Source organism: Pholcus phalangioides, unplaced genomic scaffold (assembly GCF_987345545.1).
Source record: "Pholcus phalangioides strain wild (caught in Gottingen) unplaced genomic scaffold, Ppha-v1.0 ptg000020l_1, whole genome shotgun sequence".
Lineage (NCBI taxonomy): Eukaryota > Metazoa > Arthropoda > Arachnida > Araneae > Pholcidae > Pholcus > Pholcus phalangioides.
This window is the reverse complement of record NW_028301613.1, coordinates 14,183,401-14,197,670: the sequence shown is the minus strand read 5'-3', so window position 1 is coordinate 14,197,670 and position 14,270 is coordinate 14,183,401. Positions and strand designations below refer to the sequence as shown.

The 14,270-nt window shown below is 42.7% G+C and overlaps 1 protein-coding gene across 5 annotated transcripts in view; it reads left to right on the top strand.

Moving 5' to 3' along the window:
• The window catches only part of GrlHz (Gustatory receptor-like Holozoa), a 45,200-nt gene that overhangs the window by 18,044 nt on the left and 12,886 nt on the right, over window positions 1–14,270 (top strand). For all 5 annotated transcript variants that reach the window (XR_016194973.1, XM_089248571.1, XM_089248573.1 and 2 more), the window contains 4 exons: window positions 2,158–2,259; window positions 3,328–3,492; window positions 6,492–6,743; window positions 11,381–11,439. Coding sequence is in view for 4 of the 5 variants with exons in the window: in XM_089248571.1 (XP_089104697.1) it covers window positions 2,158–2,259; window positions 3,328–3,492; window positions 6,492–6,743; window positions 11,381–11,439 (578 nt within the window). In the remaining variant the exon portion in view is untranslated. The remainder of the gene's footprint in view (window positions 1–2,157; window positions 2,260–3,327; window positions 3,493–6,491; window positions 6,744–11,380; window positions 11,440–14,270) is intronic.

The following is a 14,270-nucleotide window of genomic DNA, read 5'->3' as shown; positions in this document are numbered from 1 at the left end:
AGTCGTCATTTTTCTTCAGGCCCTTCCAGCTCTCATACACCACAATGTTATTAAACCCTCGTTTACTCGTCGCTAATTTCGGTTAAGTCGTCACTATGAAAAAGTTTGAGAAAAAGGAACAAACTATTTTTATGGCCCCCATTAAAAAAAGAGCTTGTTAACAGCATTGCCATATATGCTTAAAAGTCACCATAAAGTCCTATATACCCAAACGGAACAGTTTAAGTAACGAAAGTTACGCTGGGGAAGTTCATTTGCCGAATAAGGTTTTTGGAACGTTGGGGACTGTTCAGGCTAGATCTCATTTCCGCATGGGCTTCGTTGGAGAAACCGCGAGACACCCAGGCTCTGTCGCAAGAAGCAACGTAAGCACTTCGGCCCCCCAGGGCATCTCCGGCAAAACCAAAATTTATTGATACGTCAAAGATTACACATAATGCATGGAAATCAAAAATTATTCAAATCGAAGAATCAAATTAATCAACTCAAAGTGCAACGGGCACGGATAATAAATTGTCATAGGAAGCATGGACTCTACTAATTTAGGGCTTGGAATTTAAACAAAATATCTTTGATGTTGAAAAAAATTGGACATTCTTTCCCAAGTTGAGGTCTTCTGTTTACTTTTCCCTGCCCAGGGCCCCTCCACCAAGTTAAAAGGGTTCGAGATCACTTTGTAGTTGTGTCATGAACTACTGATTCAAACACTAAAATTAAATTTGATCCATATGTAAAATTAATGTGCAATAGAGAGAGTTCTGTTATTCGTCTATCACCACTTTCATTACTTATAGCTACAGACTAATAGTTGCTCGCTTAGTCTATAAATTAAAAATTACTAGTATAAATCAAAGTGTACAGTACATTTCACCACAATAATTTAAGTAATAAGAGATAAACAAATTGCTATTATTTATTCTTTTGCGATCTATAAATTTTATTAATATATTGTTATTTCGATTCATACTTTAATAAATTTCATATTACTTTAAATTTATACGATTTTCACAACATTGCAAATTGAAACTGACGGCACTCCGCTTAAGCCGTCATAATTTTCCCGATAACTTGAGGTGACGGCTTATGGAGGTTTTACTGTGTATACAATACCCAATCCGCATTGCGATAATCGCTCAAAATTTTTCTACGAAAATAAAGAGGACACCGAACAATATCGTGCAGAAATGAAGAGAATGCGTGTGACCAGTGCCGTCTTAACGCATGGGCCCACCCGGGCATCTGAAAGAGAGGGGGGGGGGGTCTCAGAAAAATGAGTAGTAGTTGAATTTTTCGAGAATTTGCTAGGTAGGGCCTCAGAAAAATCACTTGACCCGGGAGCCCGTGATGCTGTTAAGACGGCTCTGCGTATGTGACCTGTGTAATAAAATTCGTGGCGTGGCACTCGCGAAAGTAGGTGATAGATAAGCCCACGAAACATCGTTAGCAACTCTGTCCGTTTCTTCAACTGTTTCCGAGTTGTGATGCACAGAAGGGAAATCATCGTCTGAAACACGAAAACTATGCGCATGTTTGGCAAAAGTTGGGAAAAAATCTTTCCATTTGTGTATCGGGATATGGCTTCGATTTCCAGCTACAAACGCTGAGAGATTGGCGAAGCGGAAAATCGAATTGTCGCCAAAATCTGTTACCGCCAGTAACTCAATGATGCATTGCAAACAAAAAACGCTGAATTTCTCCTGATTTAGAACACCGATTTAGGTGTAGACTCTTTCGAAAGCTGGTGGGAATGGACAAGTTTTTTTTTTTTTTGGTAAATTTGCCCGATTTGTAGCCATAGAGTGCGTGTGGAATCGGCGTATAAAGATTTTGGCGACAGTTCGATTCCAAAGATATTCTGATGGCGGTATCATCTTATATTAATTTCTACGCTCTTTCTTAATATGTGTTTAGTTGGCGCGTAGGTCTTTCAGAAACTTCACAAATTCTCGACATTTTTCATACTTGGCGCATTTTCTCGGTTCCACCCATTTACTCGGAAACTGTTGCAGAAAGGACAGAGCTGCTATAGTGTTTTATGTTGCAAATGGACTCGTCTATCACCCACTTTCGTTTTGGTAGATTCAATGAAATTCACATTGCATTGGCAGGTTACTTATTGCTGTTACATGTAAATATTTATATGGTTCTAACACGCAGATATCGGACATAAATGGAGAAGGAGACGCGCCATACATTCCGATGTCTCTCAGACAATGCAAGAAAATGATCCTCACTCCTTACACGATACTCTTGTCTTTGGTGAGTTTGGCTCGATTCGATAATTATCATGATCATGTGTTTATTATGCTCGTAATGAGAAAAAAACGATAGCGCGGTGGCTCTTGAAGTAGGCGAGACGTAACGAGTGCCGTCTTTCTTTTCACACGAACTGATTGCGACTGCATCGCCACAGCTTTCCACCATAGAAGACTCCGTAGGCGTGGCTTATGTCTGATGTATCTGCAAGAAATGGAACTTCGCGAATAGTCATTTTCTTGTTTGCCTCGTAAATCATCGCAACCTCCTCACATCCCGTCTATGTGAGACGGAAGCACAGCCGATTACACCAAAGCAACGCGTAACACGCGTTATGTCGAAGTACCTTAAGCTTTCCCTGCTTCTAGTCCTAGTATCAAACGAGTAGAGAACTTTCGTATCCCTAAAATTGCGTATATGGAGTGATTACCCCTAGAAATGCGTAGGATTTATTCTTATACCTTGACATATGCGTACCATTTTAAATGCCTAGGATTCTGTCCATCACCAGAAATACCTGGTGTGCATACTCGTAATAATGCGCAGGGCCACGTTGCGGTCATAGTGACGTACTTACATCGCAAGAACCCGGATTTGACTGTCAGCTAAAGTTAGTTTTCTGTGGTTTTCAAACTTCGAGCCGATTACCTCGTTGAAAAGTCTTGCCACAGAGCTCAACAGATACTAAAACGGTGGACACATTCAATCATTACACTTCACAATTTTTAAATATAGATGGCAGCACTAAAACTCCACACACACACACACACACACACACACACACAACACTAGATACGTCCTCACTCTTAGGTACCCATACAACATTTCCGCCGCAACTCACTCGGTAATAAATTGCCCGTGAGACGATAGACCGGAGTCGTGATTGGTTTGAAAAAAAGAAAAGGAAGCTCTGCCAATGTGTTTTGCGCTTTTCTCGTTCTTTTGCGCCTAACAGTCTGTTGTGTACTCCCGGGGTTTCGCGTACAACAGGTTAGGCACCACTGCGTACATTTTGCTTTCACGCGCCGATGAGACTGCACTCGCCAATAATCACGTCGTTATTTCACTCAGATAGGTTGGCGGCCTTGGTTCAAAGACAGCATCCCGAAATGCCAGATGTTCTGGAAGGTATTCAACGTCTTCTACCCAAGCATCGTCATCTTACTGATGCTTAGCCACTACATCTTCCAGATACTGATTTGTCAGGGCAAATACAACATCCTCGAGGACACCAAGGCGAGTTGAGTTTCTTTCAATCACTTTCTTTAAACGACGCAATATTGCGTCGTTATAATTTTTTAAGACGTAATATTGCAACTAAATACTAGTGGGATAAATTCAATCCAGCTGCTTGTTTCTTCAACCTATTTTTTCTTCATCGCAAATATTTATTGTAACCCCATGAAACAAAGCTGTGTATGTGTTCTTCCATCATCATCGTGATATCTCAACGAGATAACGATGGTGGAGGTTCTCCTCAGCTTCCCCACCCCCCATACACACGTATAATAAGGCCGTAGTGCGCGGTTTTGGAGCCGTGGGGCATACTTTTCCTTGGGGCCCTTCTTGAACTTAAAAGGGTTATTATTATGAAAAATAAGTTCAAATTTTTTGGGGTCCTGGGACAGTACCCCGGTTGCTCCAGTCTAGTTACGCCTTGACGTATAATGTATCTTTCTAAGAACTAATCCTTCTATTATATAAGAAAAGTGAGAAAGGAAACAAGTAAAAAAAATTGCAAAACAAGTTCGTAGGTGAGCACAAAAAAGCAAGGCACTGTACCAATCCTATTGTATCCAATTATTCCTGTACTGTTCCCCCCCCCCCTTATTTCTTTTTCTCATTTTTTTTAACGTGGAACAAGGCTACCACATTTATCGCCTATACCTTTCATACAGATCATTCAAATTTATCGCCAACAGCTTGTACAAGAATGGTTGCAAATAGTGATAATTTTGGATACGTACCAGCTGAAGAAATGGGAACGGTTTCATCTTTCAGCGTTCTGTGCCAAATCGTGGTGATAAATTTAATTTTTTAAGAATACCGAACATCAGAGATTGAATTCAACGGAGAAGAGCCCAACAGTTTAGTAAAATTTGCGCTTATTTACCCATCCCCATACGTCCCATTTTGAGTCCCGATAGTAAACTTTGCATCTTAGTACGGTCTTGACAATGCCCATGAATCTGTTGTTACAGAGTGCCGAACCAACGTGGGTATGGACCAACATCGCCAGACTAGCATGATCTTGTTTTGGTTTGACTGTATAAATGGTGGGTCATTCAACCTGCTGTTCTACAATGATTGGCAAATGTTTGCTCTAAGTAACAAGTAGACTTGATGCAAAACCCATTATAGAATTTTCGAATTGTTATCTATCAGATGTTGTCCAAAGAGATCGGAAGTTTTTTTAGACTTGTGGGTGCATCTTTATACAGAGTGGATACTATCGACCGCCCCATAATTACACACGCGATTTCTTTTGAAAAACTAATATAGAAATTTACGCGCAAACGCCCAACGAAAAAGAAAATTTGCCCTGCAGCGGGTTGCCGCTAATTGAAAATGAACTGAAATATTCAACCTCCCTCTCTAGAAACCAAGTTCAGTTATTTTCTTTTACGATTGGCGCTTTTTCCTCTTCGTGTAGAGCATAGTTTCCCACCCTTTTTTGTCCCATCGCTCCCTTCTTCAGAAATTTTTTTCTCCTAACGCAATCTAACCCATAGGATCATATGCTATACCCGTAGCTTCTACCGCCCCCCTGGAACATTCCATCGCTCCCCAGGGGGCGGTAACGCCCACGTTGGGAATCACTGGTGTAGAGTGATGTTAACCTTGTTATATTACGTGTTACCTTCGCCCCACTATATTGCCAAATTTATCACCAGATTTGTAAAGTGTTAGCCAAACGAGAGGTCCATTGAAAAAATGTTTTCCCAAAATCAACACTTTTTTCGCCAAAATGCGGTAATTTTCAAGTCGAACTTTTTGAGGGAAAGGGCATGGAAAAGAAAGTGGTTTGCATAGCTTCAGCTTTCATGATTACGAATTGCGATCAGCTCAAAAACGCCAAGTTGCACGTTTGGTGAACGTTCGGTGAATTTGACAGGATTCGAAAGTGACGTCATCAGTTTTTAATGCGTTATAACTCCATAATTATTGGCCAAATCAGAACACTAAAGCACTTTTCCGTATTAGTTTTTACAAGGAATCACGTGTGTAATTATTGGGCACACGATAGTGTCCACCCTTTATAGCAAAGATTTTCATTTGTGAATGGATTCTGGGGAGTGCTCAGACCGGCGTTATAAAATACTGTGGATGCATGCATTATGACACTTCGTCGTTTCTGGATAGCCTAGGAGATCACACTGACTCCTTTTCCGCATCACTGAAAATGTTCCCCGTAGATGCGGAATCACGCCTGCACCACGTCTCTACAACTCTATGTACCTATTATGACACCTTGTCTCTGAACAGCCAAGCAAATCACGCTGGTTCCTTTTTCATACATGTATATCTATATATATTTATTTATTTATTTTGGGGGTTCCGAAAATCCTCATTTGTGTGAAGAGAAACCACTGCATTCGCCTAAAGTTACTGCATGGGCTGCGGTATGCGCCATGTGTGCTGACAAATTGTTCCAAAATTGTAACGTAACGTTCAGTAGTAATCGTTTCTCGCACGAAGAAGGGGCCGATAATGCCTCTGGCGCATACCGCAGCCATATATACTGTATATGACATTCAGAGGCGTCGGAGGTTTTTTAAACTTGTGAGTGCTCGACTTGATCTTTATATAGGAGATTTTGATTTATTGTGGTGGGGAGAGGGGGGATGCTCAGATCAGACCGGTGCTATGGAATACTGTGGGCACTCGAGTAGCCACTGCACCTCTGGCTTCAGTGCCACTGGTGTTGCCTACTATCGTGTGGAATATGACCATCCCATGCATTTCTATAATCCGCAAATGTCCATAGCCAACGGTAGGAAGTTTCCGTTATTTTGGCTAGAATTTTTTCGTTCTATCTCGGCTACAACTTTTTTTTCCTGGCCTGATTAGCCAAATTGCCGCAACTAATAAAAATCCTGTGAGAACTTTGCCAATTTTCAAAGTCATGCAAAAGGTCAACTAAGGTGCCTAGTTCAATTTTTTTTTTTTGCCCCTAGCCATAACAAATGTTGCCTAATCAATCCTAATTCCATAATCATGTTTTTTTCATTCAGCCGTCACCGACACTGCCGCCGACCGTGAAGCCATCGCTGCTGAGGATCGAGAACTGTACCATCTGGCAGTGCATCATGAGTTCCTGCACGGCCCCATCGGAGACGTCTTCCGACATCATCAGGCGTAAACAGTGTCAGCACATCGTGCCAACGTACATAGTGCCGATGCTGATGCACTTTTTCGCCTACGCTTACGGATTCTTGTACTTCAGGATACAGGAATGCGAGCAGCTATACTCTCTGATGGAAAGGGTAATATGACAACTCACATACTAATTTTTAACCGTAATGCAGTATTAGTCCCATCTCTCTCTTTCTCTCATGCGCGTTCCTAGAGAGAGCCAGTGTCATTCGGACGAGTCTAGGCAAATCAAGGAAATACGTAAAAGATGTACGTATCCCCCCCCCCCCCACAGAAGAAGCTTGCATAACCCTTGGATATACGTAGGCTTGCGTATCCATAGAAGAAGCTTACGGAGCCCTCGGATTCGCGTAGAAGGCGTGGGCACCTCTATTAACGCGTAGAGGGCGCGGTTATCGCCTAAAAAGCGGGAAAGGCTTTGCGCATCCACAGAAACTTACATAAGCTCGGATAAGCGTAGGAGTCGTGAGTATTACTAGAAACGCATAGACAGCTTTCGAAGCACTTGGACATGTATAAAAGCCTTGTGTATCCCTAGAGGAAACTTGTGTAGCCCTTGGATACCCGTAGGCGTTTGTACTACTAGAAACGTGCAGAAGTACCACTAGAAAAGCGTAACAGATTTAATTTGCGTATTCTTAGAAGAAGCTTGCGTAGCCCTTGAATACGCGGGTACCTCTAGAAACACCTGGGGTCTTGCGTATCTGCAGATGATGATTGCGTAACCCTTGGACACACTTAGAAGGCGTGGGTACCGCTAGAAAAGCGTGGAAGGCTTATTTTGCGTGTCTCAAGAAGAAACATAGCGAAGCCTTTGGATACGCGTAGAAAGCGCGGGTACAACAAGAAACGCATAGAAGGCTCTTTTAGCCTTTGGATACCCATAGAAGGCTTGCGTTTCCCTTCAATACGCATAGAGGGCTTGCGTATCCCTAGAAGAAGCTTGCGTAGCCCTTGGATACACATCGAAGGCTTGCTATCTCAAGATGATGATTTCGTAGCCTTCTTGGATACGCTTAGAAGGCGTGAGTACAACCAGAAACGCATAGAAGGCTTTCGTAGCCTTTGGATATGTTTGGAAGGTTTGTGTATCACTGGAAGACACTTGTGTATAGGCGTAGGCACATACGCGTAGAAAGCCATCGCATATTTAGAAGAAGCTTTCGACACCCGTGAAAGACTTTCCTATCCTTAGAAGAGTCTTGCGCAGCCCTTTGATACGAGTAAGAAAGGAGGCTTGCGTACCTCATACATTGTGCCATAACTAATGTTAAGAATTTTTTTTAATCATTTTACTCGTTATTACGCCTTAAATAACTTTTCCATCACGTGCCTCTCCGGTAACATGCATACCGCAGGTTGGGAACCTGCAGCAATGTCACACCTGTCTGTGGACCAATAATTTTAGCAACGAACGTCGTCTCGTACGTTCATCAGTCGACGATCGATGATTCGCGAAAACAGACGTACACGCATATATTACCTTTACCATACAGGGATCATGACTAAGTTCGCGATAGGAAAAGGAAAGAATTGGTCGTGGAGCCTGATGAAGGAGCTTATATGGAGCTGATATCGCGGGGAGCGGTAACTACAGGTTGGCAGCGGAGCACTATTAAGGAGTAGGTCTATGTGAAACCCTTACAGTGCTTTCGCTGCTGGCACAAGGGATCTGCAAGAATAGCGGAGAAGAAAATCACAAGGCTAGGGATTGTGACAAGGAGACCAAGCGTAGCAACTGTTACGGGCTGAACGAGGAGAAAAGCTTGAAGAGAGTTCCCCACAGGACAATAGGTGCAATGCCAGGGAGTACAGAATTTTGACTAAAGGAATCACAAGAGTCCTTGCAGACATCAATTACGATGCGGACTAAACTGTCGGGTGTAGGCGCAAAGATAGATGTACATATAGTATATAGAGTAATATAGTAAATAGAGTTGATCATACTAACCCTGATGTACATGCGCTAACATCCTTTTTACGGGCGTTGTAAAAAATATGAGAGTCCAAACAGAGGGAATAAAGGTAGGAGGTGTTTCATGGATTCTGGAGGGGGCGGGGAGTCCAAATTTTTAATTTTCGGCGCGAGTTGCGCCTAAAGCCGGGTTTTCCTAGGAAAAGGTTTTCGCTGATTGGTTAAAAACCTGAAATTCGAGTTTTCTGACCAATCAGCGTTTTCACGTTGCTCACGGCACAGAAACTCTACTCATAGTTAAACCTGGCTTAACATTGAGTTGAGTCTCAAGTAGATACTCTCCTCTCGACCGGGCAGCATATTTCGCTAATTCACCGCTATTCCGCGATTTTTTTCAGTGAAGAGCCCTATTCAGCCAGTCACATCGCTTTTTTGCATACGGTAATTCTCAATAGAGTACGATCCGTTATGCTCTCGGTCACGAGGCTTCGTTATTAGCATTATAACTTAAACTGAAGAGCCAAAAAAACTGGTACAGGCATGCGTATGCAAATAAATAGATATGGAACCAATCAGAGTACGGCGCTGCGGTCGGCAACGCCTATATAACACAACAAGTGTCTGGCATAGTTGTTAGATCGGTTACTGTTGCTACAATGGCAGGTTATAGAGATTTAAGTGAGTTTGAACGTGGTGTTATAGTCGGCGCACGAGAGATGGGACATAGCATCTCCGAGGTAGCGATGAAATTTGGATTTTCACGTACGACCATTTCACGAGTGTACCGTGAATATCGGGAATCCGGTAAAAAATTAAATCTACGACATCGCTGCGGCCGGAAAAAGATTATGCAAGAACGGGACGACTGACGAGAATCATTAAACGTACGTGACAGACGTGCAACCCTTCCGCAAATTGCTGCAGATTTCAATGTTGGGCCATCAACAAGTGTCAGCGTGCGAACCATTCAACGAAACATCATCGATATGGGCTTTCGGAGCCGAAGGCCCACTCGTGTACCCTTGATGACTGCACGACACAAAGCTTTACGCCTCGCCTGGGCCCGACAACACCGACATTGGACTGTTGAGGACTGGAAACGCGTTGCCTGGTCTGACGGGTCTCGGTTCCAATTGCTTCGAGCTGATGGACGTGTACGAGTATGGAGATAACTTCATGAATCCATGGACCCTACATGTCAACAGGGGACTGTTCAAGCTGGTGGAGGCTCTGTGATGGTATGGGGCGTGTGCAGTTGGCGTGATATGGGACCCCTGATACGTCTAGATACGACTCTGACAGGTACGTAAGCATCCTGTCTGATCACCTGCACCCATTCATGTCCGTTGTGCATTCCGACGGACTTGGACAATTTCAGCAAGACAATGCGACACCCCACACGTCCAGAATTGCTACAAAGTGGCTCCAGGAACACTCTTCTGACTTTAGACACTTCCGCTGGCCACCTAAATCCCCAGACATGAACATTATTGAACATATCTGGGATGCCTTGCAACGTGCTGTTCAGAAGAGATGTCCACCCCCTCTCACTCCTACGGATTTATGGACAGCCCTGCAGGATTCATAGTGTCAATTACCTCCAGCACTATTTGAGACATTAGTCGAGTCCATGCCACGTCGTGTTGCGGGACTTCTGCGTGCTGGCGGGGGCCCTACACGATATTGGGCAGGTGTACCAGTTTTTTTGGCTCTTCAGTGTAGATTAACACGTTGTGTGTCATACAAACATTGTTTACTTTAATTCGCCTAAAAGAAAAAAGTGAAAATTCCGTAGTTAATGGTGGCGAGTGCTGAAGGTGGTAACAAATTTCGGAAAAGGAAAAAAATTTCACTAAAAACTGTGCGCTTTAGGTAGTTAGGGCCTATTCAAGTATTACGTAAACAGATTTTTTTAGCCATTTTTGACCCCCCCCCCCTCCCCCTGTCAGCAAAATTTCGTCAGCAACTTAGAATATTTCATATCTTCTAAAAGGGGTGGTTGATGACGTAAGCGACCTTCAAACTCTTCCCCCCCCCATCAAAAATCAGCAATTCCGAACCCCCCCCCCCCGATGCTGACGTAATATTTGAATGATCCCTTAGCAGTCTTAGGCCCTGGTCCTATGAGTGAATATATTCTAGGTTGGTGTTTCTCAACCTGTCTGAAACAATCCGACAGACCACTTGCGTCCCGTATTACGGGACATTTCTGTATTTTTAGTGGTTCTGAATTTCTTTTTATGCATTTGTTTCGTTTTTTCAATGATGTTTCTTTAAATTTTTAATGTTCACTAAAATCGTTAATAAACAGCGTTTTTATAACTTTATCATTTTGGGTATAAATACACAATATTCATCTCACATTGTCAAGTCAATAACTACAATTAGGGATTTTGCTGACGTATGGCGACGTTTTTAAAGACGATTGGCGACGTCCAGTATTTCGGTTTGTGGTGTCAGTGGTAAAAAAAAAAAACCCGTTTGTATTGCATTGAAAATAGCGCGATTGCATATTTGCAATGTCTCGCGGAACAGCAGTGGAAATATCTACCTTGTTTGGCAATCAGATACGAAAATGAAAATAATAGAGGCTGAAGCAACGTGATTGGCTGTGCGAGAAAAAGAATACGAGACAGAAATCGTGTAATCGCGGAATAGCGGTGCACTTGCGAAATATACGACCGGGCAGGACGTCGGATCATACAGATCTTGTCGTACACCCCTTCCGATGGGTAGCGGAATTCTTTGAGCTTACCATATTTGCGTAATTATATAGGATGACAATTTATTCGATTAGTTTTTATTTTTTCTGATCAAGAAACTCTTTTCCAGGTCTTCCTTCAAGCGTACTCGACTCCTGGCGTACAAAGAATACTCATAAGGAATTCAAGGTCAGTACAGTGCGCGCCAAAATCTTGAGCGAGCCGGATACATATCCGCATAGCTACGCAGCTTCGATCCGAACGAAAAACCGGTTTTGAGGTGTGGCTAGCACGGCTCTGGCTATTTTAATGGTTGATTTTTTTTTGCTTAGCCACCTCCATAAAACCGGTTTTGCGCTTTTCAGAATCGCGTTGTGTGGCGGAGGTGGACCAGGCTTTAGAAAAATAGTTGATTTTAAGAAGAGGTTCTAGCGCTGGAGTTCAAGCATGTTTCGTAAACTTTAAAACTAGGCCTTGCTCTCTGCCCTGTAGCTTAAAAAAAACTGAGTTTCGAAGGATCTATATTTGACCGAAAACGACTCCTGGCCTTTTCATAATAAATTCAAACTGGTGAGGCCACTTTAACCGCTTGAAGTACAAGCTTTCGGCAGTAAATTTTGGATGATCTCTATTTGATGAATCCAGGACCGTTATTTCAACTTCTTCCAGTGGGGGAGGCAAAGCACATTTACTCAATGTATGTATACATATATATTTATATATACCATTTTTAGTGTATTTTCAAAAGCCGGAGGGGGAGCTACGTCCCCTCCCCCCCCCCCCCGAAATGACGGACCTGGATGAATCGGCGATAAAACCAAGGGGTTCTTAACCTTTTTCAGCTGCGACCCAAAATCAACCAAATCATCTCGCTTCGTGACCCATGCAATGTTTGCTTTGCGAAATTAATTAAACCAGCGAAGGAATAAGTATATTTATATAAGGACTAAGTGGATTTTTACGGCTCATTTAGGAAGCCCTCCCGCGAATCAAGTTTGGTAGTGATCTATAGCGCAAGAATCCCTGGCTGATCCCGTGGATTTGTACGACCCATCTAGGTCTAACGAATCAAGTTGGGGTCGTATCTCATAGTTCAAGCGTCCCTGGATGTACGTCCCATCTCGGAAGCCCCTATGACCTAAGTTTGGATCGCGACCGCCTGCCCTAACGTAACTGCATGTCAGAAAACAAAGAAGGCGAAGTGGGAAAGAAAAAAAATAAAGGAAAAGGAAGAAAAATAGACAAAGGAATGAAAAAAATAAGTAGGGGGAAAGGAAAACAGTATAATAGATAAGTAGGTAAAAGTATGCAGTAGATTTTTTTTTTACTCTCACCCTACGTGCTCGCTTTCACTCTTACATGCATTTGGAAAGATACATGAAATGGGGAGAGATCACTAACAGGAGTATAGAAAAAATGGATGAAAAAACTTCAGTTCATAGGGTTACACTAAAGCTTTACGATGATGAGGAGGGAAAACACAGAACTGGATTGAATTTCTTTCACTGGCGTTTGGACGAAACATTTTCGTCCGTGATCGAAAGGGGTTAAAGAGAAAGGGCATCCAACAATGCGGTAGGAGTCATAAATGATTGGTAAAAATACAATAGGTAATAGCCCACTAGTGAACATTTTTTTCTGTGGGCCAAAACCAAAGCCTCCTAGATACTACTTCTAGGAGGCTTTGCCAAAACCCTACCAGTTATAACGTGTAAAAAAGAAAAGGATTGCTTCATTCCATCCGCACCGTTGCTCGAAGGGTTCTTTTCCCCAAAAATAGATTCCTTTCCATCACTTTGAGCAATGTTTCAAAAGAAGGAAACCCAGATACAAACATCCGCCACTCGGTTATTTCTGTCGCCACTATTATTATTACCGTTTCGTTTTCACTATGAGCCATTGTTAACGTGGACGATAACCACCTCGTGGCCATCTTCTCTCGAACGTAACATTTTTACACAAGACGAACTCTTGAAACAATAACTTGTGCACTTTATCAATATATCGCACAGCAGCTGGAAACCGCTGTCTCTCTGCTTGAGGAGGAGCAGGTGAACGTACTGGGCTGTCATAAAATAACTTTGCCGATATACGAGCCCCTAGTGGCCGCAAAGATCAACGAACGAAATCCGAGTTATAGGTGGGTGTTTCAAAGTATACGCTCGAGAATGGTGAGAAAACACAAAACCCTTCATTTCTAGTTTACGGTCACAGCAATAAAATTTCGAAAAATGCAAATGGCAACAGTCACTTTTATGGATTGCTGAGTGATCGGCGCAGTGAAAAACTGTGAATGGCATCGGAACAGCACCTGGTAACATCATAAACGCCGGTGCAGGAAGCAAACAAAGAGAAGACCCCCCGCCAAGGGGTTGGTGCGGTAACCCCTCGGTGGGGGGGGGGGGTCTTAATGTGGTAGTAATGGGATCTGCATTGCATGTGTGCATCGATATGTTTGTCTACATAAAATGCTGACGTCCGTCATGCTACAAGTACCGTTGCAACGCCATTTAATGGCTTTTTTACCAGACCGATCACTTATTGATATAAAAGTGAGTGTTGCCACACACACATTTGAATTTTTCGAAATTTTGTTGCTGTGAGAGTAACCTCGCAAGCTAGAGTTCCTTCTCGTTTCATTTCTTTGAAACCCTTATATTTCGAATTCCATTTGCATTCCTTGGTTTTTGCGGCCGACAAGGGATTATACATAATGAAGTTGTTTTATGACCGCCCTGTATATTACAAGTCCTTAGCGAGATGATACCTGCAGGTAACTCCCCGATAAAAAGACTGTGCTGTGCGTTTTTTCTGTTATCGCGAGGGTCACCGAATATTTTGAAGCTTTCCATGAACTACTTTTCATTTCAAGTGTTGCGCAATATTCTAAAACAGGTTTAATATTGAAGCGTTCGGGCGAATAACGGTCTATGTTACGTTTTTACGAAATGCGTTTTATGGCTGAATAACGTTCCATATAACTTCCGTTATGCTTTCCTTAAGGGGTCATTCAAGTATTA